The sequence below is a fragment of the Hemitrygon akajei genome, chromosome 4, assembly GCF_048418815.1.
Source record: "Hemitrygon akajei chromosome 4, sHemAka1.3, whole genome shotgun sequence".
Taxonomy (NCBI): domain Eukaryota; kingdom Metazoa; phylum Chordata; class Chondrichthyes; order Myliobatiformes; family Dasyatidae; genus Hemitrygon; species Hemitrygon akajei.
Window position 1 is genome coordinate 53,986,131 of NC_133127.1, and position 26,722 is coordinate 54,012,852.

Below are 26,722 nucleotides of genomic sequence, written 5' to 3' on the forward strand. Positions count from 1 at the left end.
GAGAAAGTGGAGAAAGGCAGAGGACATGCTGAGGGAAATGCCAAAGATGAAATGTGCAAACTGCTGGAAAACATGCCAGTGGCTAGAACTGGAAGAAAAAGTGAATCACCAGCGATTGTCTGGATACATTGTTACCAGAGAAACGATTCGAGCTCAAGCGTTGAAATGGGACGAGAAACACTGTGAGGTCTGCGAAAATTTCAAAGCTACGTGAAGTTGGTACACCCGATTTATGAATAGATGTGATCTTGTGTTGAGACAAAGATTGCTCAGAAAATTCCCACGGGGTGTTGTTTACGTTCAAGAACACTGCTGGATGGATGAAGTGGGTTGCTTGAAGTGGGTTAAAGAGGAGTGGGGTCGATGTCTCGAAGGTTTCAGAAAGGAAAAGTCGTTACTTGTCTGGGACATGTTCAAAGCGCACCTGTCAGGTGAGACAGAAGCAGCATTGAAAGCTGAAAATTGCAGTCGGACATTGAAGTCATCCCAGGTGGTTTGATGTCTGTGCTCCAGCCACTAGATGTGAGTTTAAACAAACCATTCAAAGAATTCGTGCATCGACGGTGGATTGAATTTGACTCAAAAACAGCCAATAAATACAAGCTGTCTTCCGTGTATTTGTTTTTCCAAAGCTGGCACCCTCTGTATAAGCCGACCCCCCCCTAATTTTAGGACCAAAATTTAGGGTCAAATTCTCGGCTTATACACCGGAATTTACGGTAAACAGATTCCAGTTCTGTGCACTCTATTTAGATGCCCATGTCGACAATCTACTGTGTATTTATACAAAATGCTGGTGGAACACAGCAGGCCAGACAGCATCTATAAGGAGAAGCACTGTCGACATTTCGGGCCAAGACCCTTCATTAGGACTAACTGAAAGTAAAGATAGTAAGAGATTTGAAAGTAAAGATTTGAAGCTAAGTGCTGGAAAGGTGATTGGCGAAAGTGATACCGAGCTGGAGAAGGGAAAGGATCATGGGATGGGAGACCTCGGGAGAAAGAAAGCGGGGGGGGGGGGGGAAGCACCAGAGGGAGATGGAGAACAGGCAAACAACTAAATATGTCAGGGATAGGGTAAGAAGGGGAGGAGGGGCATTAACAGAAGTTAGAGAAGTCAGTGTTCATGCCATCAGGTTGGAGGCTACCCAGCCGTTATATAAGGTGTTGTTCATCCAACCTGAGTTTGGATTCATTTTGACAGTAGAGGAGGCCATGGATAGACATATCAGAATGGGAATGGGACGTGGAATTAAAATGTGTGGCCACTGGGAGATCCTGCTTTCTCTGGCGGACAGAGCGTAGGTGTTCAGCGAAATGGTCTCCCAGTCTGTGTCAGGTCTCGCGAATATATAAAAGGCCTCACTGGGAGCACCGGGCACAGTATACCACACCAGCCAACTCACAGGTGAAGTGTTGCCTCACCTGGAAGGACTGTCTGGGGCCCTGAATGGTGGTGAGGGAGGAAGTGTAAGGGCGGGTGTAGCACTTTTTCCGCTTACAAAGGTAAGTGCCAGGAGGGAGATCGGTGGGAAGGGAAGGGGGGGGACGAGTGGACAAGGGAGTCGCATAGGGAGCGATCCCTGCAGAAAGAGTGGGGGAGGGAAAGATGTGCTTGGTAGTGGGATCCCTTTGGAGGTGGCGGAAGTTACGGAGAATTATACGTTGGATCTGGAGGCTGGTAGGTGAGGACAAGGGGAACCCTATCCCGAGTAGGGTGGCGGGCGGTTGGGGTGAGGGCAGATGTGCGGGAAATGGGAGAGATGCGTTTGAGAGCAGAGTTGATGGTGGAAGAAGGGAAGCCCCTTTGTTTAAAAAAGGAAGACATCTCCTTCATCCTGGAATGAAAAGCCTCATCCTGAGAGCAGATGCGGCGGAGACGGAGGAATTGTGAGAAGGGGATAGCATTTTTGCAAGAGACAGGGTGGGAAGAGGAATAGTCCAGGTAGCTGTGAGAGTCTGTAGGTTTATAGTAGATATCAGTAGATAAGCCATCTCCAGAGATGGAGACAGAAAGATCAAGAAAGGGGAGGGAGGTGTCGGAAGGGAGGACCAGGTAAATTTGAGGGCAGGGTGAAAGTTGCATGCATGCAGGAGGCAGCGCCAATGCAGTCGTCGATGTAGCGAAGGAAAAGAGGGGGATGGATACCCGTATAGACTTGGAACATGGACTGTTCCACAAAGCCAACAAAAAGGCAGGCATAACTGGGACCCATACGGGTGCCATGGCTACACCCTTGGTTTGGAGGAAGTGGGAGGGGCCAAAGGAGAAATTATTGAGAGTTTGAACTAATTCCGCTAGACGGAGGAGAGAGGTGATAGAGGGGAATTGGTTAGGTCTGGAATCCAAAAAGAAGCGAAGAACTTCGAGACCGTCCAGGTGGGGGATGGAGGTATATAGGGACTGGACGTCCATGGTGAAAATAAGGTGGTGTCGGCCAGGGAACTTAAAATCATTGAAAAAATTCAAAGCATGAGTAGTGTCATGAACATAGGTGAGAAGAGGTTGAACAAGGGGGGGGATAAGACAGTGTCAAGGTATGCAGAAATGTGTTCAGTGGGGCAGCAGCAAGCTGAGACAATAGGTTTACCTGGACAGGCAGGTTTGTGCATCTTGGGTAGGAGGTAGAAACGGGAAGTGTGGGGTGTGGGAACTATGAGGTTGGTGGTAGTGGATGGGAGATACCCAGAGCTGATAAGGTTGGTGATGGTACAGGAGACAATGGCCTGGTGCTCCTTAGTGGGGTCATAATCAAGGGGTAAATAAGAGGAGGTATCAGAGAGTTGTTGCTGTGCCTCGGCCAGGTAGAGGTCAGTACGCCAGACAACAACAGCTCCCCCCTTAGCAGGTTTTATAGTGAGGTTGGGATTGGTGTGAAGGGAGCAGAGAACAGAGCGTTCGGAAGGAGTGAGGTTGGAATTGGAACAGGGTGCAGTGAAGTCGAGACGGTTGATGTCCCGTCGGCAATTAGCAATAAAGCGATGCAGAGCAGGCAGAAGCTTGTTCATGTTCCAAGTCTATACGGGTATCCATCCCCCTCTTTTCCTTCGCAACATCGACGACTTCATTGGCGCTGCCTCCTGCATGCACGCTGAGCTCATTGACTTCATTAACTTTGCCTCCAACTTTCACCCTGCCCTCAAATTTACCTGGTCCATTTCCGACACCTCCCTCCTCTTTCTTGATCTTTCTGTCTCCATCTCTGGAGACGGCTTATCTATTGATATCTACTATAAGCCTACAGACTCTCACAGCTACCTGGACTATTCCTCTTCCCACCTTTGTCTCTTGCAAAAATGCTATCCCCTTCTCACAATTCCTCCGTCTCCGCCGCATCTGCTCTCAGGATGAGGCTTTTCATTCCAGGACGAAGGAGATGTCTTCCTTTTTTAAACAAAGGGGCTTCCCTTCTTCCACCATCAACTCTGCTCTCAAACGCATCTCTCCCATTTCCCGCACATCTGCCCTCACCCCATCCGCCCGCCACCCCACCCCACGTTTTGGGCCAAAATCCTTCTGCTGTTTTGTTGATGGGGGCCCATAACTCAGAAATAGAGACCAAGATTAATTTTACAGAATTAACTTTTAGTTAAACTTTTTACATATTACTTTGCCAATTAAATTCATGTTTTCCCTCAAGAACCAACTTTGATTTTAAGATAAGATAACAAAGTTTAGTGTTTACTTTAAATTTTAAATAACAAAAACCCTTTGGTAAGTATGATAAATTTGATCTGATTGAACAAAATTACTTCTACGATCCCTTCTAAACCTCTTGCATATGTTTAAGTTGTCTTTTACCATGTAGTGAAGTTTTCTACCATAATAGAGAGAACGAGGATAAACAGTTTCTGTTTGATCAGTGAGGAAGAATGATGGAAACATGAGGTATATGATTGTTTCTCTGAGGTAGTAGCAGCTGTATTGGAGTAGCCACTTTGAGAGAGGCTGTTTCTGAGGCTAAAGTTCTCTTAATTAAGTTCAAAGTTCAGAGGCTTTGACAAAGGAGACTCCTGACAAGGCAAGGTCATTCCTTTCCATTTACGTCAGTACTGTAGTTGGAGGGATCAGTAGTGGCCTGTTAGAAAGGGACCATCCTTGAACTTGTACTGGGAAGTGGGCCTGATCAATGATCAAAGTTTTGGGTGAGCACGTAAGGAAAGTGATCATAGCACTTTACTCTTAAGATAATTATGGATAAAGATAAGACTGTACCTATAGGGAGGGGGCAGGGGTTCCAATTTGGGGGGAAACTTGATTATAATAATAGTAGGCTGGAACTGGGGAGAGTAGATTAGCAGCAGGTGCTTCTGGGTGAATCTACACCTGATAGCGACATTAGTGGGAAGAGGAGAATTGTTAATGCCTCGGGTAGCAATCCTGTATTATCTGCAGGGATCACAACCCAAAATGTTGACCGTTCTTTCCTCCCCACCCTACAGATGTTGCCCAGCTTGCTGACTTCTTCTAGCAGATTGTAGCGAGAGACTTTGCAAGTTTAGTGGAAAAGGAAAAGAAATAATTTGTTGGATGAAGTCCTTAAGGTACATAAAGGATGCTGGAAAGAATTAAAGTAAATTAAGAAGGGGTAAATGGGCCATGAAACATCTTTTCCAAATAGGATAATCCTATGATATTGTATAGGCGTGTTAGCAAGGCAATAGGTAGGTTTGCAAAGAAGGAAATGTACACCTGGGGCAATAAGAAGTGGGTGAGGTATTAAACTTTATTAAGTAACAAAGAACCACGAGAAAAGCAATAAGGAAAAGGAAAATGGATTATTAAAGTAAACCAGCATAAAATATTAAAACAGATAATAAGCTTCTATGATTATATAAAGTGGAAAAGGGTGGCTAAAGTGAATGTAGGTGCCTTGGAAGGTGTGAATGGAGAATTAAGATTAGGTAATGCAGAAATGGCTGAAGCTCAGACGACTATTTTATGTTGGTGTAGTACATATCTAGCATGCCAAAGAGAAATGTTATGGATGTGGTGGGAGGCAAGTACCAAATACAGTTTCTGTCACGAAAGAAATACTGAGGAGCAAACTAGTGAACCTAAAAGTAGATAAGTCCCCAGTCCTGATGGGATGCATCCCAGGAATGATGTGAAGGAAATGGCAGAAATTATAGTAGATGCGTTTGTGATAATTTATCAAAATTCTCTGGATACTTGGCAGGTCCCAGCAAATTGAAAGACAGCAAATATCACACCAATCTTTAAAATATGGATGTAGGCAAAAGATGGGTAATGATAAGCCAGAAAGCTTAACCACTGTAGTCAGGAAAATGCTTGAAGTTATCATTAAGGAAGAAATAATGAGACATATGGATAGAAGAGGTCCATATAATGGGTACTGTAGATAGAGAAGAACAGGTGGATATAGTATACTTGAATTTCCAGAAGGTATTCAATAAGGTGCTGCATAAAAGACATCCATAAGAAAATGATGCATGGAGTTGGGGGTAAAGGATTGGTTAGGCAATAGAAGGTAAAGATTTGGGATAAGTGGGTGTTTCTCTGATTGACAGTCTTTGGTGAGCCAAGAGGTCTGAACTGGGCCGAGTGCAGCATATCTAAGTTTTCTTGTGACACTAGATTGAGTGGAAATGCGGAGAGTCTGCAGATTTATCTACAGTGTATAGGCTAAATGAGTAGGAAAAAGTATGGCAGATGGAGTACAGTGCTGGTCAATGTGAGCTAATATACTTTGGACGGACAAGTAGAAGATCAGATTATTTAAAATGTGAAGGATTGCAGCATGCTGTTGATAGAGGGATGCATGGCAAAAGGTTGGTTTGCAGGCACAACATGTTATCAAGAAGACGAATGGAATGTTGGCCTTCATTGTTAAATGGATTGAATTTAAGAACTGGGTGGTAATGCTGTAACTGTCCAGGGTACTGGTGAAGCCGCACCTGTGTGCAGTACTGGTCTCCTTATTTGAAGCAGGATATACTGGCTTTGGAGGTGGTTCACTAGGTTGATTCCAGTTACCTGGGACTATATTCGATGGAATTCAGAAGAATGGGAGGGGAACTTGTAGAAACATCAAATTATGAAAGGGGTAGAAATGATAGGGGCGGGAATAGATTGAAGGAAGAGATGAGATGAAACTGCTTTTCCCAGAGAGTAGTGAGTCTGGAATTCTCTGTCCAAGGAACCATTAGAGGCAACCTGATTAAATACATTTAAGATACAGTTAGATTAGTTTTTGCATAGCAGTGGATTTAAGGATTATGAGGAAAAGGCAGGTAGGTGGAACTGAGTTCACGGTGAGATAAACCATGATTTTATTGAATGGTGGATCAGGCTTTATGGACCAGATAGCCTTCATATGATCTTATGTGATACTTGTACATGTGTCCTGCTCACAAACCCAAACCTGAAGATAGCCCAATTCTTGGGAATTTTAAAGAATTATTTTCTTTAAAGATTGTGAGTTAGAATTGAAATACTTACAAATAAAATACAGATGTTGCATATTTGGGTGTTATATTTGGATTTTCACTGGATAAATTGAGGAAATACCTTCAGTCTGAAATTGATCCTGAACATCTTAATGAATGTACTGTAAACATTTCAACAGAGTTACAAATGTCCAGAATGATTTAAAGGGTAAAATAAGTAAAAATATTTGTTTTACAGTATATTTCTCTCCTGGAAACATGTTTAAGGCAAACACTATAGAATAGTTTCACATTGATTGCATTCTGTAGTGTGTTTTAATTTTAATGTTATCCCAAGTGCCAGTAGGAATTTATGCTAGTAGACATAAATGATGTTGAATTTTATCTTAATTTTTTATATAGGTGCTGGGGCAACAGATTACTGATTTCCCTCTGCCAGATGTTAATTTGATTGGCGAACACTCAGATGCAGCAGAACTTGGACGAATGTTACAACTCATTCTTGGCTGTGCTGTAAACTGTGAGCAGAAACAAGGTAACAATGGACAAGATTACAATTTAATATCTATAGGGAGAAGCGCTGTCGACGTTTTGGGCCGAGACCCTTCGTCAGGGTCTCAGCCCGAAATGTCGACAGCGCTTCTCCCTGTAGATGCTGCCTGGCCTGTTGTGTTCTACCAGCATCTTGTGTGTGTTGTTGTTTGAATTTCCAGCATCTGCAGATTTCCTCGTGTTTACAATTTAATATCATGCTTGAGTGACCTTTCTAAATACAGTTTGGTCATTGTGTTTAGCTACAGTGATTGCACAGCAATAAACTTTGATTGTGAAATATTTTGGGATGTCCTGAGGATATGATGATGTCCTATTAGTGTAAGTGCTTTCTTTAGATTGCGGTAGACTATATATGATATTTTTTTATTTAGATGAAAATATTTTAAATGAACAATGTGAAAGAATAAGCTGTATGTAGGAAATGTATAAAGAAGGTACTAAGACAACAAGTTTTTGGGACATAGTGAAGGCCTTTGTAAACATATGAATAAAATTAAGGATGAGTTGGGCCACTTAAGACATGAAAAGGAATTTCTTTTGTAAGTTGAGAAATGGCAGTCTTGCCAGGTAAGTATTTTGGCTCAGTTTTCAAAGAAGAACATGGAATTGATAATTGAAGGCTGCATAAGGAAGAGGGGGACAGCAAACAGGATAAGAATGAATAGGGAATAAGAACTTGTAATGAGAAAAAGTCTGAATATGGGAATGAGAGAGCTGATTAAAAATCTAGATAACATTTTTTACAACACACACAAAATGCTGGTGGAACACAGCAGGCCAGGCAGCATCTATAAGGAGAAGCACTGTCGACATTTCGGGCCGAGACCCTTCGTCAGGACTAACTGAAACAAAGATAGTAAGAGATTTGAAAGTAGTGGGGGGAGGGGGAAATGCGAGATGATAGGAGAAGATCGGAGGGGGTGGGATGAAGCTAAGAGCTGGAAAGGTGATTGGCGAAAGTGATACAGAGCTGGAGGAGGGAAAGGATCATGGGATGGGAGGCCTCGGGAGAAAGAAAGGGGGAGGGGGGAGCACCAGAGGGAGATGGAGAACAGGCAGAGTGATGGGCAGAGAGACAGAAAAAAACAAACAACTAAATATGTCTTATGTCTTATATTTATATTTATGTATCAATCATAACAACTTGCAAGTCACACATGGCTGCGTTACTACCATTAGGCCTTTACTACATTTGGAACTTTGATTAACTGGCAATTGGTTAGCTCTAGGTCCATGCTGCTCCCAGCAGTTAAGAATGTACTACCATAATGCATCTGGCATAACATGCCTACTTTTGGTTGCAGCATATGGTGCAGCTAAATCTGTATTTCAAACGGCAAGCCTTATCTCATTAAGATTTTCTGTTGATTGATCATTGATTATGAGGATTATCATTGCTTATTTGCTGTTGTCCATTAAAGCAAAACAAATTAAGTCTTAAAAATATAGTTTATCAGCAGCTCATAAACTGAAGAGGATTAAAGGAAAGAGTTTGCGGAAACAAGAGTTTGAAATGAGCGAGTATAGCTATCAGCGAAAACAGTTAAAGCATAGAGGAAGAAGGCAGGGGAATGAGATGCATGAATTGCTTGAAGAAAGCAGGTACAATGGGCTGAAAACCTCTTCATGTGAAATTACATAATTCATACATAGTTTCTCCATCAGCTAATTTTAAGCAACAGTTCCTTTTCTTTGACTTGCATCCTCAGTGCTGCTGGAGTTGGTCAAATATGAAATTTTATGCTGCAGTAATTTCCATAGTAATGCAGGTAAATGGCTAATTACCAATTAGGTTATTAGCCATTTATCTGCATTATTATGAAAATTACTGCTGATGGAGGGCTTTTGACCAGAATATTAGGATGTTGAGTGAAATGTGCAGCTAATTAAAGGCAAGTGAAATAGTTCTCATGCTCTCATTTTTGTTATGACATAGAAGGAAGCCATTCAGTGACCAAGTGGATGTTGGCTGGAAGCGCACTCTCATTATCCCACTCATTTCAATGTTAACTATTCTGTTTTGATGCTCATCATCTCTCCCCATCTGCTTACACTAGAGGCAATTTCCAAAAGCCAGTTAATCCATCAGCACATCTATAGGATGTGTGAGGAAACCAGAGCACTTGAAGGAAACTTGTAATCACAGGGAAAATGTGCAAAATCCACCGAATAATAACAGATTTCAGGGTTACTGGAGTTCTGCTCTAATACTTGTTCTAACGGACCACTGGGACATCCTTAGTACAGCTTAAGTGCATCAGCCTACTTTGTAGGTTTTAACTTGGAGTCTGAAACTAGCAGATTCTTGGGGTCCTTGATATCCTGATAATGTGTATACACCAAAGGAACATGCTACAGCAGTTGACGATCCTCTGTTCTGATGAAGTACATTTGACCTGAAATGTTACTGTTTCTTTTCCCAACAGATGCTGCCAAACCTGCTCAGTATTTCCAGCATTTTCAGCTTTTATTTTAAATTTTCAGCATTTTTGTTTAGATTTTCATGCTGCATGAAGAACATTGTTTTCCTTTTATTGCACCATTATGTGTCGCATCTGTCACCATTTTCAAGATGCATATCATGCCTAGCACAGAAAAAGTTGAAAATATCATCTTGGATTTTGTCTTTGCTAAGTCATCTCATGAAAAGTTGTTTAAGATTAAAAGTTACCATTTCAAAAATACAGGAAATTAATTTTTTAAAAATGTAATGAACTGTCTTCAAATGGGGCATTTTTCTTCATATTCTTTTTTACACCAAAAAATTGATTGTTCAAGAGCATGATTGTAGATATTCACTGATTCATTAGACTCAATACATGAGGAAAAATTTGGTTACTTATAACATATAATTGTTAATCATGATTACATTCAGTTAAACAGCACAAATTCAATGTTTTTTCAGAACAAATACAAACAATCATGATGATGGAAGAATCTGTTCAGCATGTTGTCATGGCAGCCATTCAGGAGGTATGTTGTACTTGCATGTCACTTACTTCCAAATTATCAAATACCTTCTACTGCTATGCTACACTCCTTTTATTGTGTTGAAGACAATTGAATTTAAATGCTTTCAGAGGCAATTTTTGGCTATAGGCTCAATGTTGTCCTTACAAAGCTGAAAATGTACTTTCAACTGAAGATCTGAAAAAACTTCCTTGATTGCTGCACTAATTGTATATTGTGATCTCCTCTTGGGAACCAATTCCTGACTTAAAACTGTCAATATTATCAAAAGAAAATTCCCCAGGCTCTTCTGGCCTTGCAAACTTCAGTTTTATTTCTAGTCTCCTCTTTCTGTCCTTGAACATATTAGTATCTCATAGATCCATACTTAGCTGTATTGTAACTTCCTATTTAAATCTCTGCTTGTGTGATCAAAATACTTCATCCAAAATCCCAAGGAAAAATATAGTCTAGTACAAAATTTCTCACTTTCTTCTCTACATTTAACCCAGTCAAACCACAGTATTTCCTCCTTGAAGTTTCTCTTATATTAATCAATGGACTGTAGCTTGTTTCTCCTGTTAACTGTTCCATCATGGCAATATAATTTCTAGCTTTGTGTTTGTTTTCTTTCCTTCTCCATGCCATTTTCTTCTTTGTAATTGGCAACACACCCATTTGCACAGAACCACTTTCCATTCAAATACAAAAGCCAAAAGGATGACCCAGATTTTGCTGTCTCTAAATCATCTTCAGCAGAGTTTAGCTTCTGTTTATATATTTCTGTTACAGAGATTGCACTACTTTACTTTTTGTTGTATTTCTTGCCTCCTTTATCTTCCACTGCATCTATCTTAGGTGCCGTTATCACATTGGTCAATTACTTTAATGCAAATACAAAATACTGTAGGCTTGGAAATTTGAAACAAAACCAGGCAATGGTTTGGGAAAGAGAAACAAAAACTGACATGTCAATAACTTTTCATCAGAACTTGGGTAAGCATTTTTGTTTCCATTTTAGTTATTTCATTGCACTACTGACCATTTTTCTACCTTTCACCCTGTATGTATCATCTCAGTTAAAACTATCTCATACTGGCTCCTCAGTTTCAGATTTCATGAGTTTACATTTGCTTGAATTCAGACCCCATTAACTTAATCTTCTGTGATGCAGCACCTCTAGCCCCATCTAGAACATTTTGGACCTCTTGATTCTGACTTATTGTATGTTTGTGCACTTCTTTCACTTTGCTCTGCCATTTGGCAGCTGCGCTTTTAGTTGCATAAGCCCATGCTGCTCTTCTCCATCAAACTTCCTGCCTTTTTCTCCTTTTTGAGATCTCACAACTTTTCTAAGTCAGTAAAACACCTAATGAGGTTTTGTACTCTAAAGGCACTAAATATTAATTACATTTTACACAAAAAAATTGACATATTTATAAAAGGAAAGATACATTCTGAAAAGACCTCATTTTATGGAGATCCCAGCTCTCATCCACGCCGGATTTTCACCATTTCCTCTGAACTTCCCCTCTCTGAGGCAGAACATTCTGTTCCCAGTAAGGGCCTCACTTTTGTACCCCTGTGCCCACACTTCAGTGAGTTCCACGCCCACTGTGATGCTGAGCTCTTCTGCCGCCTCTGTCTCTGAGCCTATTTCTTTTACAAAGACTTCGCACTGATGACCCCTTCTCCCAACCGTCCTCCTCTTCTTGGACACTCTGCTCTGGTCTTCTGCCTGCTCTGGATCTTTTTATTGCCAACGATGGGACATCAACTGTCTTGACTTTAACACTCCGCTCGCCAATTCCAACCTCACCTCTTCCGAATGCTCTTCTCTCCACTCCCTCTGCACTAATCTGAACCTCACCATTAAACCCGCAGATAAAGGGGGTGTTCTATAGTAATCTGGTGTACTGACCTCGACTTTGCTGAGTCCCAGTGACAACCCTAACACCTCCTCTTACTTACCCCTTGAACAGGACCCCACTAAGGAGTACCGGACCATACTCTCCCACACTATCACTGACCTTATTAGTGGATTTCCCACCCACTGCCACCAACCTCATAGTTCCCACACACCACACCTCCTGTTTCTGCCTCCTACCCAAGATCAACAAACTTGCTTGTCCAGGTAGACCCATTGTTTCAGCTTGTTCCTGCCCCACTGAAATCATCTTTGCATACCTTGACTCTGTTTTATCCTCTCTAGTTAGGTCCCTTCCTACCTACATCCTTGACACTTCACACACTCTGGATCTTTTCAATGATTTCAAGTTCCCTGGCCCCCCATCATCTATTTTCAGTATGGATGTCCTGTCCCTATGCACCTCTATCATCCATCAGGCGGATCATAAAGCTCTCTACTTCTTTCTTGATAACAGACCCAACCTGTTCCCCTCTATCACCACTGTCCTCTGTATGGTGGAACTTGTTCTCACTCTTAATAATTTTTCCTTTGGCTCATACCACTTCCTTCAAACAAAAGTTGTAGCCACATGCACACACGGGTCCCAGCTATGTTTGCCTTTTTGTCGGCTACGTGTGAACAGTCTATATTTCAAGCCTACACCGGTGTCCGTCCCCCACTTTTCCTATGCTACATTGGTGCTGCTTCCTGCACCCATGCAGAGCTTGTAGAATTTATCAACTTTGCCTCCTGCTTCCACCCTGCCCTCAAATTTAGCTGGTCCATTTTTGCCATCTCCCTCCCCTTTCTTGATCTCTCTGTCTCTGTCCCTAGAGACAGCTTATCTACTGATGTCTATTATAAACCCGCAATCTCTCACAGCTACCTGGACTATATCTCATCCCACCCTGTTACTTGTAAAAACGCCATCCCCTTCTCTCAATTTTGTCTCTGCTACATCTGGCCTTAGGATGTCTTTTCATTCCAGAACAAAGGCGATGTTCTCCTTTTTCAAAGAAAGGGGCTTCCCTTCCTCCATCAGTGCTGCCCTCAACCACATCTCTTCCATTTCACGCACATCTGCTCTCACCCCATCCTTCTGCCAAGGATAGGATAGGGTTCCTCTTGTCCTCGCCTCCCACCCCACCAGCCTCCACATCCAGCACATAATTCTCCAGAACTTCTTCCATCTACAAAGGGATCCCACCACCAAGCACATCTCTTTCTCTCCCCCCAGCTTTCTGCCTGGATTGCTCCTTGTGCGACTTCCTCATCCATTCATCCCTCCCCACTGACCTCCCTCCTGGTACTTATCTATGTAAGCAGAACAAGTGCTACACCTGCCCCTACACCACCTCCCTCACTACCATTCAGAGCCCCAAACAGTCCTCCAGGTGAAGCAACACTTCACCTGTGAGTCTGTTGGAGTCATATACTATGTTTGGTGCTCCTGGTGTGGCTTCCTGTTTATCAGTGAGATCCAATGTAGATTGGGAAACCACTTCACCAAGCACCTATGTTCTGTTTGCAAGAAGAAGTGGCCACTCTTTTTAATTTCACTTTCTATTCCTATAACAATATGTCAATCCATCGCCTCCTCTACTGTTGTTATGAGGCCACATTCAAGTTGGAGGAATAACACCTTATTTTTGGTCTGGGTAGCTTCCAACCTGATTGCATGAACTTCGATTTCTCAAACCCTAACCCCCCCCACCCACCACCCACCACCCTTCACCATTCTTCATCACCTTTCCTCTCTCTCACCTTATCTCCTTGTCTTCCCATTGCCGCCTCCTTTCTTTCTTCCATGGCTTTCTGTCCTTTTAGATTTCCTCCTTCTCCAGCCCTTTATCTCTTTTACCAATGAACTTCTCAGCTTTTAACTTCACCCTGCTTCCCCCCCACCGGTTTCACCTGTCATATTGTGTTTCTCCCTCCCCACTCATCTTTTAAATCTAATCCTCATCTTTTTTCCTCCAATCCTGCTGAAGGGTTTCAGCCCAAAACGTCGATGGTACTCTTTTCCATAAATGCTGCCTGGCCTGTTGAGTTCATCCTGCATTTTGTGTGTGTTGTTTGGATTTCTAGCATCTGCAGATTTTTTTCTTGTTTGTCATTTTATAGAGATTATTTCTTGATGAACAGTTTTTAAAAAAAAAATCAATATTATACTCTAAAATACATCTGTTTTAAATCTCTGATTAAGTAGTTTCCAGAGTGCATTAATACATTTTGAAAATGGAAGTTGAAACTTCACTTCTGTGAATTGAATTTCAATTTGACATCTCATTGGGAATTGTGAGAAAGTTGAACCATTGACTTCTGGATTATGTGTTACAACATGTACATTTCCACATGCTTGGGACTGTAATTAAAAAAACAGAAGTTCTTCTAATGTTCTGCAAAATACTTCATTCTCACTTTCACTATAACACAGCTTAATTTATAATTTGCTTTATTGGTGTTTGTAGAGTTTTTCATGCTAACAAACTTATTTAAGCATCAGCCAACTTTCAAATAAGTATATTGATAAACTTAACTGTGATTAAGTTTACAAAATTTAGGGTCTTGTTCATAATTGCATCCATTATTTAGTCAGAGGAGAGGACTTAGAAATCTGTTTATTTAAATTCTTTTCTCCATGTCCTTACAAAGGCTCTGTGAAATTAAATTAACCTTTATTTTAAGTGGGAACAGTTTAAGCCACTTTCTTAACTTGTACTTGTTTGATTAATTTATTGAATTTTTAACAGTTTAATTTTCATTTTATATTTACAGCTCATGAGTAAAGAAACACCAGCATCAATTGGTAATGATGCTTATCTGGATCTTGATCGCCAGGTAGGAGCACAGAAATAGACTTAGTTCAGTCAGCCTCTTGAGTCTGATTAACCTTCCAGTTAGATCCTGATTGATTTGTACCTCACCATATTTTTATCAACTTTTGTTCCATATTGCTTTATACTTATTTCAGTATCAAAACCTGCATTTCTCCTTGCATACACCATATTTTAAGAAGAATGTTCTAGGCTGCTTCTGCTGTAGATTATGTAAACGAGTTATTCCCAATTTCAAAGTTCAGATTGAGATTTGATAGGACAGAAGAATTGTAATACCATGTAGGATTTTCAAATCATCCAAAAATTGTGAATTTTGAGAAAATAACTTATGTTCCTTTCTTCTTGATTATTACATCATGAACTTGTTTTTAATGAGTTCTTTGTAACCCTTGCTCCAAGGTTCCACAGCATGAAAAATATATCTAATTTGTCGCTCAAAACAGACTCTAATCTTTAGAGGAAGCCAAGCTAATTGTGATTGTACATGACTTGGAATGTATGTTAAGTACAGAAAGAACTGGATAGGTTCCATACCAATTTGATGAGGACACATTCTGTTGTCCTCAATGAAATAAGCTGTGCTAACATAAGCTACTTGTGGCAATTATGAGTGAAAATATGTGGTGGAAAAGAGTAAGTAAAATCTTGGGTTGTATCATCAGAAAGGGAAAGCAGAAATCTCTGAAATTATTAATTTCAAATACCCAACCATTATCAGTACTTTGATATGGACAGACTCAAGCTGCACATTAAGCTGAGGTTTAATAAGTTCCTGTAAAATACTTAACAATAGGTTTGGACATCAGCAAAGCTTGCCATAAATATCTGTCCATTCAAACTCCATTCGCTAATTGATCCTGTCCGTTTTTGCTGTGTTCTTTTGACCATCGTCTGTCTTCCCTGATATATCTGAAAATGATTTGATTTAATTCTTAAGTCCCCTTTTGTTACTGATCTGTATTTCTTAAAAAGGGAGTTGTGTGACAAGTTGTTACTTTTCTCTGTAGTCCTTGGTTTCTGTTCAGTTTCAGTTTTTCCAATGCTACTTTTGTAATCATGTGACTCTGCCAATGTAATGACCATACAGTTTTATCTGGGTTTCTGTTTACAGTCTTTCTAAAGAACAGGCAACTGATTGTGTTAACTTACTATGTAGAAAAAGACATTTTAACAAAACAATATTTATGCACTGTCTCAGTTCAGCAGCTGCTCCAAAGACAATTACAAAACCAAACATTCCTGCATATATCTGGCTTGTATGTTAGAAATTCTGTTAAATCACTTTACCAAGCTTTCCATCATGTCTAGTGATTATAATTTTACAACTATACACAAATAAAAGATAAACAGTATTCTATTCAGTACCAATGCCTCTATCTATGTTCTTACTATTAATCTGTTAGCGGATGTATAACTTCTAGACCATAATATGGGAAAAATTAACAAAGTCCATTTTCACATAATAAGATCAGTGAGGCAGTGCATATCATATATTTTAGGGATAGGCATAAGAAATTGACAACCATTAATTTCTTGTCCATTTCTCAAACTGATGTCTTTAGAGGATGTGAATATTAGCAGACTGACCAATGCCATAAACTATATAGCTGCTAAAACTTAAGAGGTCATTCTCTATGTACTTCACTGTCAGTTCCAATACCCTGCAACTTTGTCTCTGGAATATCTCTAAATCAATTTGATTATATTAGGTTATAATAGAACTTTCTCATGCTGTGACTTGGTTGGATGTTCAGGCAAAATATCATAACCAAGCTGACAAATACATTATCTTAGCACTTAGCACATATTACTTCCTTAATGTTCAAAAAAACCACTTAATGAATACAGGTATTCATAATTTCTTTGATTCTAATTCTGACCAGAAGGCGTGAAGCTGAAGTTGATCAGTTGCTCTTTCATGCCATATTGATATCTTACTAGGTTAATGTTCACATAATATTTCCAATGTTTCTTGTTAGCTGCCTGAATTGGTTTCATGGATTGCATTGTAGTGGCATTAGGGGTTTCCAGATTCACAGCATAGGGTAACATGTCATGATATTGCATATGTGTTTCTTCCTTTATTACCTATACATGGAAATTGATCTTTGAATGGGAAATGGGATACAATGCTACACCTAGGTTAGACATGTTATTCTGTCTATAGTCTGCAATAATCAGATAAGCAAAACTTGCACTTAGATATGTTAATTTGGTATTGTGCCAATGCAGTCAAGTGTTCCTTATCTATCCTACTTCCCACAGGAAGAAATGCATGCTCTTTCTGGCTTGCTCAATCAACCAGGAATTCCAGGGTTATAATCTCATAATTACTCCCTGTGCCATGTGCTAGTGAGGTGGGAAACAGATACTTAGTGCAATTCACTATGTGACTAAGGAGCTGGCGCAGGAGGGAGGGCTTCAGGTTTATGGATCATTCAGTTATCTTCTAGGGCTGGTGGGACCTGCACAAACACGATGGGTTTGCATCTGAACTGGAGGAGAAGCAATATCCTTGCTAGTGCTACTTGGAGGTGTTTGAACTAGAATAGCAGGGGGATGGCAACCATAGCAAAGCAACTGAGTTGAGGACAAGAAAGATGATATAAGATTGAAAGCAAGTACAGCAAGGTGAAGACTGATAAACATAGGAATGATGGGGGGGGGGTGTGGGGTTACACTATTGATAACAGAGAGGGCATTTGGAGAGTTCATCCATAGAGGCAATTTGGGTGGAGCTCCAAGATAAGAAAGGTGCAATTACATTAATGGGATTATACTATAGACCCATTACCCCCCCCCCCCCCCCGAATAGCGACCAAGAGATGGAGGAAAAGTATTGTAGACACAAGAGTTGTTGTCATTAGTGGAGGGTCTTTAACCTACCTAGTATTGATTGAAAAATTTCTTAATACAAGAGGCTTAGATGTTGTGGGATTTCTTCAGTGCATCAAAGTAGGGTCTTTGAAGCACTATTTGGAGAATTCAGCTAGAGAGGAGAGTATACTGAACCTAATTTTGGGAAATGAGCCAAACCAGTTCATAGAACTAATTGTGGGTGACCACCACTCATTATGCAAACACGAGGAAATCAGCAGATGCTGGGAATTCAAGTAACACACGCAAAATGCTGATGGAATGCAGCAGGCCAGGCAGCATCTGTAGGAAGAAGCACTGTTGACGTTTTGGGTCGAGACCCTTCGTCAGGACTAACTGAAAGAAGAGATAGTAAGAGATTGAGAGGGGGAGGGGGAGATCCGAAATGATAGGAGAAGACAGGAGGGGGACGGATGAAGTTAAGAGCTCAAAAGTTGATTGGCAAAAGGGATACACAGCTGGAGAAGGGAAAGGATCATGGGACAGGAGGCCTAGGGAGAAAGAAAGGGGGAGGGGAGCACCAGAGGGAGATGGTTGTGAGAGGGGCAGAGAGAGAGAAAAGAAAAGGGGGGGGAGATAATAAATAAATAAATATGGGATGGGATAAGATGGTTATGAGTAAATATTAAATTAGATCTTGCAAGAAGGTACTAAAGTGAGAGATGACAAATTATGGAGGGAAAAATGAGGAGCAATAGCCCTTGATTGCTGTCAGACAAGTCCATGTCTGACACCTGGTGCGGTTGTTTTTCCCAAGAACTCATGTCCTCAAGTGTTGGGAACATCCTTCTACATTTTCTCTGCACACTTTCAACCTAATTGATGTCGTTCCTATACATAGGTGACCAAAATGGTGCACAATACTCCATATTAGGCCTTATTAATGTCTTATACAACTTCAACATAACATCACAACTCTTGTACTCAGTACTTTGATTTATGAAAGCCAGAAAGCTTTCTTTAACACACTATCAACCTGTTGCATCACTTTCAAGGAACTTGTGGGTCTGTATTCCCAGATCCCTTTGTTTTACTGCACTCCTCAGTGCCCTACTGCTCATTGTGCAAGTCCTACCCTAATTTATCCTCCTAAAGTGCAACACCTCACACTTGTCTGCATCAAATTCCATCTGCCATTTTTTAGCTCATTTTTCCAGCTGGCTCAAATCATGCTGCAACTTTTGATAGCCTTCCTCACATCGACACATGTCCTCTACACGTCTAATCTTGGTTTACCTGCAAATTAGCTGATCCATTTTATTACATTAGCCTCCAGATCAATGATATAGATGACAAACAACAGTGGACCTAGCACTGATCCTTGCAGCACACCACTAGTCACAGGTCCCCAGAATATTGAAAGAAGCAAGGAGGAGATTGCAGGGGCTTTGACAAAGATCTTTGTGTCTTTGACTATCAGTGGGTATGGTCCCGCTGATAGCAAATGTGTCTTTGTACTGAAAGGGAAATTGGGATAATCATGGTGGTAATAGGCAAGTGGGCTTTGCATCAAGTATAGAGAAAGCAATTAGAAAGGCTATTGGGGGATAGGATTTCTTGGGAACAGTCAACATGGCTTTGTGCAGAGCAGGTCATGCCTTAACAAATTGTTTGAGATTTTGGAGGTGATGACAAAGGTGCTTGAAGAAGGTAAGGTGGTGGACAATAATGTGGCATTTCATAAGGGCTTTTTTGGTAAGTTGATTCAAAAGATAAAAATGCATGAGGTCCAGGATGAGTTGCAAGTTTTGATTCAGAACTGGTTTGCTCTTAGAAGACTTTGTAGGGGTGGAAGTGTGTTATTCTGGCTGGAGGTCCATAACTAGTGGTGTTCCACAAGGGTTGGGCCTAGTAACTCTGTAGCATACACTTAGTGGCCACTTTATTAGGTATACATGTACACCTGCATGTTAATGCAAATATCTAACCAACCAATCATGTGGCAACAACTCAATGCATAACAGCATACAGACACGGTCAAGAGGTTCACTTGTTCAGACCAAGCATCAGAATGGGGAAAGAAATATGATCTAAGTGACTTTGACCAGGAAATGATTGGTGCTAGATGGTATGTTTTGACTATCTCAGAAACTGCTGATCTCCTGGGATTTTTACGCACAACATTCTCTAGAGTTTACAGAGAATTATGTGGAATCACTCCCTTGAGCAGCTGTTCTGTGGGCAAAAATGCATTGTTAATGAAAGAGGTCAGAGCAGATTGGCCAGACTTGGTTCAAGCTGAAAGGAAGGCAATGATAACTCAATATTTCAACAATGGTGTGCAGAAAAGCATCTCTGAGTGCTCAACATGTTAAGCCTCTAAGTGGAAGAGCTACAGCAACAGAAAACCACACCGGGTTTCATACCTGTACCTAATAAAGTGGCCACTGAGTGTATATTAATGACTTGGATGAATATATATATATATATATATATATAGGTAGGTTTGCAAGTGATACCAAGAATTGTGGAGTTGTGGACAATGTAAAGGACTATTAAAGAATCTTGTGGTAAATAGATTATTTATAGGTATGGCCAGAGAAGAGGTGGATGGACTTTAATCCATGCAAGTGTAAGGGTGTTGCTCTTTGGGATGTCAAATGGAAGGAGAAAGCATACAGTAGACCTCTTAATAGCATTGAGGTACATAGGGATTTTGGGGTTTAGGTTGATAGCTCACTGAAAGTGGCAACGCAAGTAGATAAGGTAGTAAAGAAGGTGTATGAAATGCTTACCTTCATTAGGAAGTAGGGGTGCTGAGTATAAAAGTAAGGGAGTTATGCTACAGCTATCTAAAACTTCAGTTAGACTGCACTTGGAATATTGTGTACAGTTCTGGTTGCACCATGAGAGGAAGGATGTAGAGAGAGAGAGAGAGAGAGAGAGCACTGAAGTTATTTATTGAATGATGAGGGTATGAGCTATAAGGAACGGTTGGACAAACTTGGGTTGTTGTCTCTGGAGCGTTGGAGGTTGAGGGGAGATCTGACTGATGTTTTTAAAAAGTAGAAGACACATAGATAGGTGAGACATTCTGAATCTTTTTTCCAGGCTAGAAATGTTAAACAACAGAGGATATGTTTTTAAGGCTAGAAGGAAGAAGTTTAAAGGTTACTTGAGGGACAAGTTTTCTGTGCATGGAATGGACTACTGGCTAGTGGTAGAAGCAGGCAGTTTGTTGGAGATAAAGATTCTTTTAGATAGGTTCAAATATGAAGGCAATAGAGGGATATGGACGATACACAGGAGGCAGACATTTAGCATGCATTGGCATCAAGATCTGCACACTGTTGTCAATGCTGCTCTGAAGAGGTGTATTGTTGGAGATGATACCTTTTGGGTGTCTTCCTAGTTAAACATGTATAATTCATTTCAACAACCAGTGCTCTTTGGGGGAGCGATTTTGAGCAATATTTATCTCACAACTAATTGCTAAAATAAATTATCTGGCCATTATTGTAAACTCATGTCCAACATTTCATAAGTCTGAGACTGAAAACTAGAGGTTCGTTCATGGAAAAGTTATTTGATGCACTCATAATATTTTGTAGGATTATAGATTTCATCATTTGATACCCATGCACATGTAGCTGTCACTCTTTGTATCCTTGTAATTAAATAAGACTTCTGTCATTTCTGCTTTCTAGTTGAAGAAAACTACCGAAGAACTCAATGAAGCATTGGCAGCTAAGGAGGAGATTTCACAAAGATGCCATGAGCTGGATATGCAAGTATGTCTAAAATATTTGTTTAATTTACTTAATATTGATGCTATTTTAAATGGCCTTACCTTATGAGACTTTAACATCATATTTCAGGAAGCCCTTTGTACATAAAGAATGCAGCAATTCAGGCAGGTGCTTCACTCTAGTTTTCAAGAGCAGCAATGAGTCATAAAAGAGGCCCAGATCACATCACCAGCTTCCTTGGAATAAACTTTAAATAAGCATTTACCATATAGTGACCCATAACAACGTTAACAATTTCATTAATTGTTACCATCTAGATTTAACACCTATCACCTAGATTTAACCCCTACCACCTAGATTTAACCACTGTAGCAGTCAGTGTTAGGACCCTTGTAATTTATTTAAATGCACTTTTATTATACAAATGCACAAGGCTTGATCAGTAAATTTGTGGATGACACAAAATTAGAAGCTGATATTGATAATGAAAACATTTATTGGAGATTATAAGAGGATTTTGATCAGTTAGGGAAGTGAACTGAGGAGTGGCAAATGGACTTCAATATGGATTTATGTGTGTTGATGCATTTTTGGAAAGTCAAACCAACATAAGGTTTGTGCTATGAATGGTAGGGCAGTACGGAGTACAATGGAGCAGAGTGACCTAGGAGTCCAAGGTGCATTTGTTGGTGAGACCACACTTGAAATACTGTGTGCAGTTTTGGTCATCTTGTTGTAGAAAAGATGAGGCTAAACTGGAAAGACTGCAGAAAAGATACATAGGGATATTACTGGGACTGGAGGACCTGAGTTATAGGGAGAGCTAATTCGATGACCTTGTCGAAATGTTTAAAATTATGAGCAGCATAGATAAGGTGGATGGTAACAGTCTTTTCCCCAAGGTAGGGGTGTAGATTTGGGGTGGGAGGGCTGTTTTAAAAGGATCCTGTTCGGCACCTTTTCCATGCAGAGGGTTATGAGTGTATGGAATAAGCTGCCTGGGGATTTGGGTGAGGTGGGTACAATGATATCATTTAAGTAGAACCTGGATAGGATGAAGGAGCAGGGTTTACAGTCGTGGTCACCAACCTTTTTAAGCCCAAGATCCCCTACCTCGGCCTTATTAAAAGGCAAGATCGACCCCAGATCAATTAATTACACGCATGCAAACCGGGCAGAAAGGACCAGAGGTAAAACCCCACCACCCGGAAGTAGAAATAATGTATAAACACCAGGGGTACCCACCCTTTTTTGCACCGCGGACCGGTTTAATATCGACAATGTTTTTGCGGACCAGCTGATGGGGGAGGGGGGAAGTTAAACACAACGGGAATACAGCAATACTCGAAGCAGGTTCTTTATGTCCAGTCTATTCCGCAATTTAGTTTTCGCAGCTCTTGGCACTTAGCTTCTGTCCTGCTTGCTCAATTTTTTTCCGCTGACAAAACTCAGTGGGTTTGTCTTTAAGTGCAGGGTGCTTGGACTCAGGGTACCGAAGCAGTTTTGAGGGCTTCATTGCCTCATTAGAAAGCTTCCGGGCCCAAACTCCAGCCTCCCACCCGCCGCCAGACGCCTTGGCCAGGTGCGACTGGTTATCAGTGGGGTAAGAGGACAAGGTCAGGGCCCGAGGTCCCTGTGCCGGGGCCGCAGTGGTTACAGTCTGGGGGGAGTGACCGACCGAGCGAGGCGTGCGACAGGACGCCCCCGCTCCCCCTTGTAGGATCTATCGGCTGACAAAAGTTTGTTTCAGTAGATCGCAGCGTGGTAGCTGCTCTGCTACTTACGAAACCCTGAGCCCGTCTGCGAATATTTTAGCACAGGATTCCCCACGAAGGTTTGGTGTGCTAAACAGTTTCAGAGGTGGTGCCCATCTGTCCGTGCTCCGGGCCAGTAGCATTGGTGGTTCTCACCGGCCACGCTCCGGGCCAGTAGCATCGGTGGTTCTCAACGGCCGCGCTCCGGGCCAGTAGCATCGGCAGTTCTCGCTGGCCGAGCGAGGTGAACACTGACGTGAGGGTGTCACTGCGTTTAGGTGACTGATGACTTCGAGTGGGTTCAAGTTCAGCAGTGGGCATGACAGGGACTGAGGAAAGGTGCGGCTGACTGACATCGTTTCCTCTAGGCCTGGTGGTTGGGGACCACTGAAGTACACTGTGTAGTGTGGGGGAGCTACACGCATGCGCACTGGGCAGAAAGAACGGAACTAAAACCTCACAACCCGGAAACAAGCTCTCAACAGAATTTGTGTATTTCTTTTTCTTTTTTTTTTGGGATCTACTGGGAAAGTCTCAAAGATTGACCGATCGATGGGTTGGCGACCACTAGTTTACAGGAATATAGGCTTAATGCAGGAAATTGGGGCAAGCTCAGTGGGCACTGTAGTCGGCATGAAATTGTTCAGCCAAAGAACTTCCATCCATGCTGTATTGCTGTACCTCATCCATGGTGTATTGTATGACTGTAAATAAAAAGTTGTGTGGAAAATCTTTGATTGAAAGAGATTTGACAGAAAAGTTTTGGGGGAAAAGCACTATTTTTAGTGGAATTTACAAAGTTGTAGTTATAGAGCTAGTGAACTCTTAAGATTGCTAAAGGTTTGAACGGTTAAATATTGTTTCTACAGATTCCCAAATTAGTAACAAGGTTGTTAGATCGGCATTATTGGAAAAACAGGAAGAAATGTTAAAAGTATGACTTGTTCAGTAACCAGACAGAGACAGCATACAAGTTAAAAGGAACTAAATAGCTTTTTTCCCCCTAGTTACCTAATGAAATAAAGGCATTGTACTCTAAAAGCACAGTTATATTTGTACATTAGGAATCTTTTTGTGCAGACAGAGCTGATATTTGTAAGTGTAAGAGCATAAATGCTCAAAGCAGGTATTCAGATGCAGTATGAGGTATTGGTGAGGGAAAGTTGGGAACAAAGTCAAGAAAGAACAGAACTCAAAAGCAAAATTACGAATTGTGTAAGGAAGGTGATTATTTAGTCCTCTTGTCCATTTTCAAAGTAAATAAAATCCCTGGATTCAGGTGCCACTTGAGTCCCAATGTCATCTCGGATGATGAAGGAAGTGTGATTAAAAATTATAATTCATATTTGAACTGAAGATAGAAAACCTTTCATTGATGTTGTTGAGGATTTATCAAAGTGAGCAACATCCATGTATGAGAATTCTTTTCAAGATTAGCAGATACCACTTCCAAGTTGATAAGCACGCTAAAGATATGTTAATGTATTATGTCTATATGTGGCCTTGACCATCAACTTCATGAACTTCATAATGATGGCCATTTCTATCTTGCATGCTGGCCACTTCAATTATTGTTGTTATGGAATGCACTTTTGTGTACTAAAATCAGATGGAAAGATTTAATCTGAAGTGAAGAAAATTACTATATGTTCTCTGGGATAAATGAAAAGTGAAAGAAAAATGTATGTATCCATTATGTCATTGACTTGCTGCTTTTTACAGCAGTGGGAAAATATGAAGAAAGTCTGAAAAGAAGAGACATAACCTCCAAGATATGTGCATGCTGATCTATGATAACTTACAAGTTGATATTATTGTTCTCATTGATAGCTTGTGAATATTTTTAACAGCGAAGAAACCTGGCTGTCTGGAATCTGTTTTGTTTCTCCTGTCCTCGCTGCTTTTTCACATTCTTTTATTTTTTTACTTTTTCATTCCTTGTTATGTCAGAGGTACATGAAGAACTTGCTTGAGCTTACTAGTAGAGTCTTGTACTATTTCACAGTTGTACTTTGGCTTCAGTCTGCTTCATGGAAACTAATATTAGATCTTTTAGATCGGATACATTTAATATTTTCTTTCAATGTGCATCTTTTGAATGAAGAGACAAATCCTGATATACTTAAAAGTGAAATGAAATAATAATAAGTAAATAGAATTATTAGACATGCCAGTTAGGAGAAAATTAACAAGGAGCTGAGCCTTTGAGGAGCTTCTTCAGGGAAATGCAGGATGAAATTCCATAGTCAGTACAAACAATATTATGCCATGCTATTGTCAAAGGACTGAAAATTGGCCAATAAGTGCTTATTTTCAAAAAGAAAGTATAGTCAATCTATAATTTTCATTTATACCTTAGTTGATTTAATTTATTCATTCAAAATAGTTAAACATCTAGATCAGGGGTGTCAAACTCATTTTAGGTCATGGGCCGGATTGAGCAAAATGCAGCTTCATGTCAGTCGGACGCGTGCAAATGCAGCTTTCTTTGCCTCCGTTTTTTCAGCCTGCTCTCATGTGTCTCAGTCTCTGCTATAACTACAAAGTGTTCCACTTTACAAATTCCGTTTCTTATGAAGAAGACTGCCGAATAAACACTAAAAACCCTGAAAACCTGGTACCTGAATAAACTCAGCATTAGCCATATCATACGCCATAGGCGCTTCGATTACTGGGGCCAGCTTTAATAGTAATTAGATATTATCTCGCGGGCCAAAGATAATTCCACCGCGCGGGCCTTGAGTTTGACATATATGATCTAGATGATAGGTACTTGTACACTTGCAGTTTATAGGGACATGAGCCAAATGAGGCAAATGGGACTATCTCATTTATATTTCATTTCATTTCACTTTTAATTATATCAGGATTTATCTCTTCAACCAAAATATACACATGAAAGAAAATATTCTAATCTAAAATCTAAAAGGTGCTAATATAATTCTCAGGTAGTGGCCGTGCTTAGCTAGGAATCTTGGTCGGCATCGACCAGTTGGGGTGAATGGCGTGTTTCCATGCTGTATGAATCCATGATGAGAACATTATCAGATGTCTCAGTATTTAGAAGGAAATTCATGTTTGAGAGCCTGCAGAATTCTTTGAGGAGATGACAAATTACTGGATGCATAAAATGCACATGTACATTAAATTTCAGAAGCCCTTTGCTGAAGTGTCTCACAGGACTTCCTATTAGAAAGGGTTTTTAAAACATTTTAGAAAATAAATATGCTAACTTTTAAGGCAAATCATGTCCGGTACCACTGTGATCAATTGTATCCTAAAAATTCCCCACAATTTACTAACATTCACTTTTAATGCAGTTTTCTCTAATCTGCTTGGCAAGACATTTTATAGTCAGTAATGTATCGTGTTTCAATATAACTTTTAATATAATTACAAGGTTAACCACTCCTTCTGGTACTTTTTAAAATTAGATGTTCTGTTCATGGATCTTAATAAAGGATAGTAAATGGATATGAGAATTGAAGTCAGTGGTTTAATATGCAAGTTTATCTTACATAAACTAAGCTTCATTCTTTTATTTCTTCTTTGAACAGCACAACTGCAGCTACAATGGTGCTTTCTAGTTGAAGTGCATAGTGACAAAGGGAGCTTTCACATAACTCTAATATTCCTTGGTTTCAGCAAGGTTTGGATGCTTTGTCCTTAAATTGTCTATCATGTATGGTTTTACTTGTATTGCTCATTTTCCTCTTTTCTGTCTCCTGTTTGATATTA

At 40.5% G+C, this 26,722-nt stretch overlaps 1 protein-coding gene across 3 annotated transcripts in view; it reads left to right on the top strand.

Annotated features, from left to right (window-relative positions):
* Window positions 1-26,722, top strand: part of LOC140726352 (protein Hook homolog 3) — a 98,110-nt gene that overhangs the window by 27,840 nt on the left and 43,548 nt on the right. For all 3 annotated transcript variants that reach the window (XM_073042616.1, XM_073042617.1, XM_073042615.1), the window contains exons 5-8: window positions 6,814-6,946; window positions 9,872-9,939; window positions 14,603-14,665; window positions 21,189-21,272. In XM_073042616.1, the coding sequence (XP_072898717.1) occupies window positions 6,814-6,946; window positions 9,872-9,939; window positions 14,603-14,665; window positions 21,189-21,272 (348 nt within the window). The remainder of the gene's footprint in view (window positions 1-6,813; window positions 6,947-9,871; window positions 9,940-14,602; window positions 14,666-21,188; window positions 21,273-26,722) is intronic.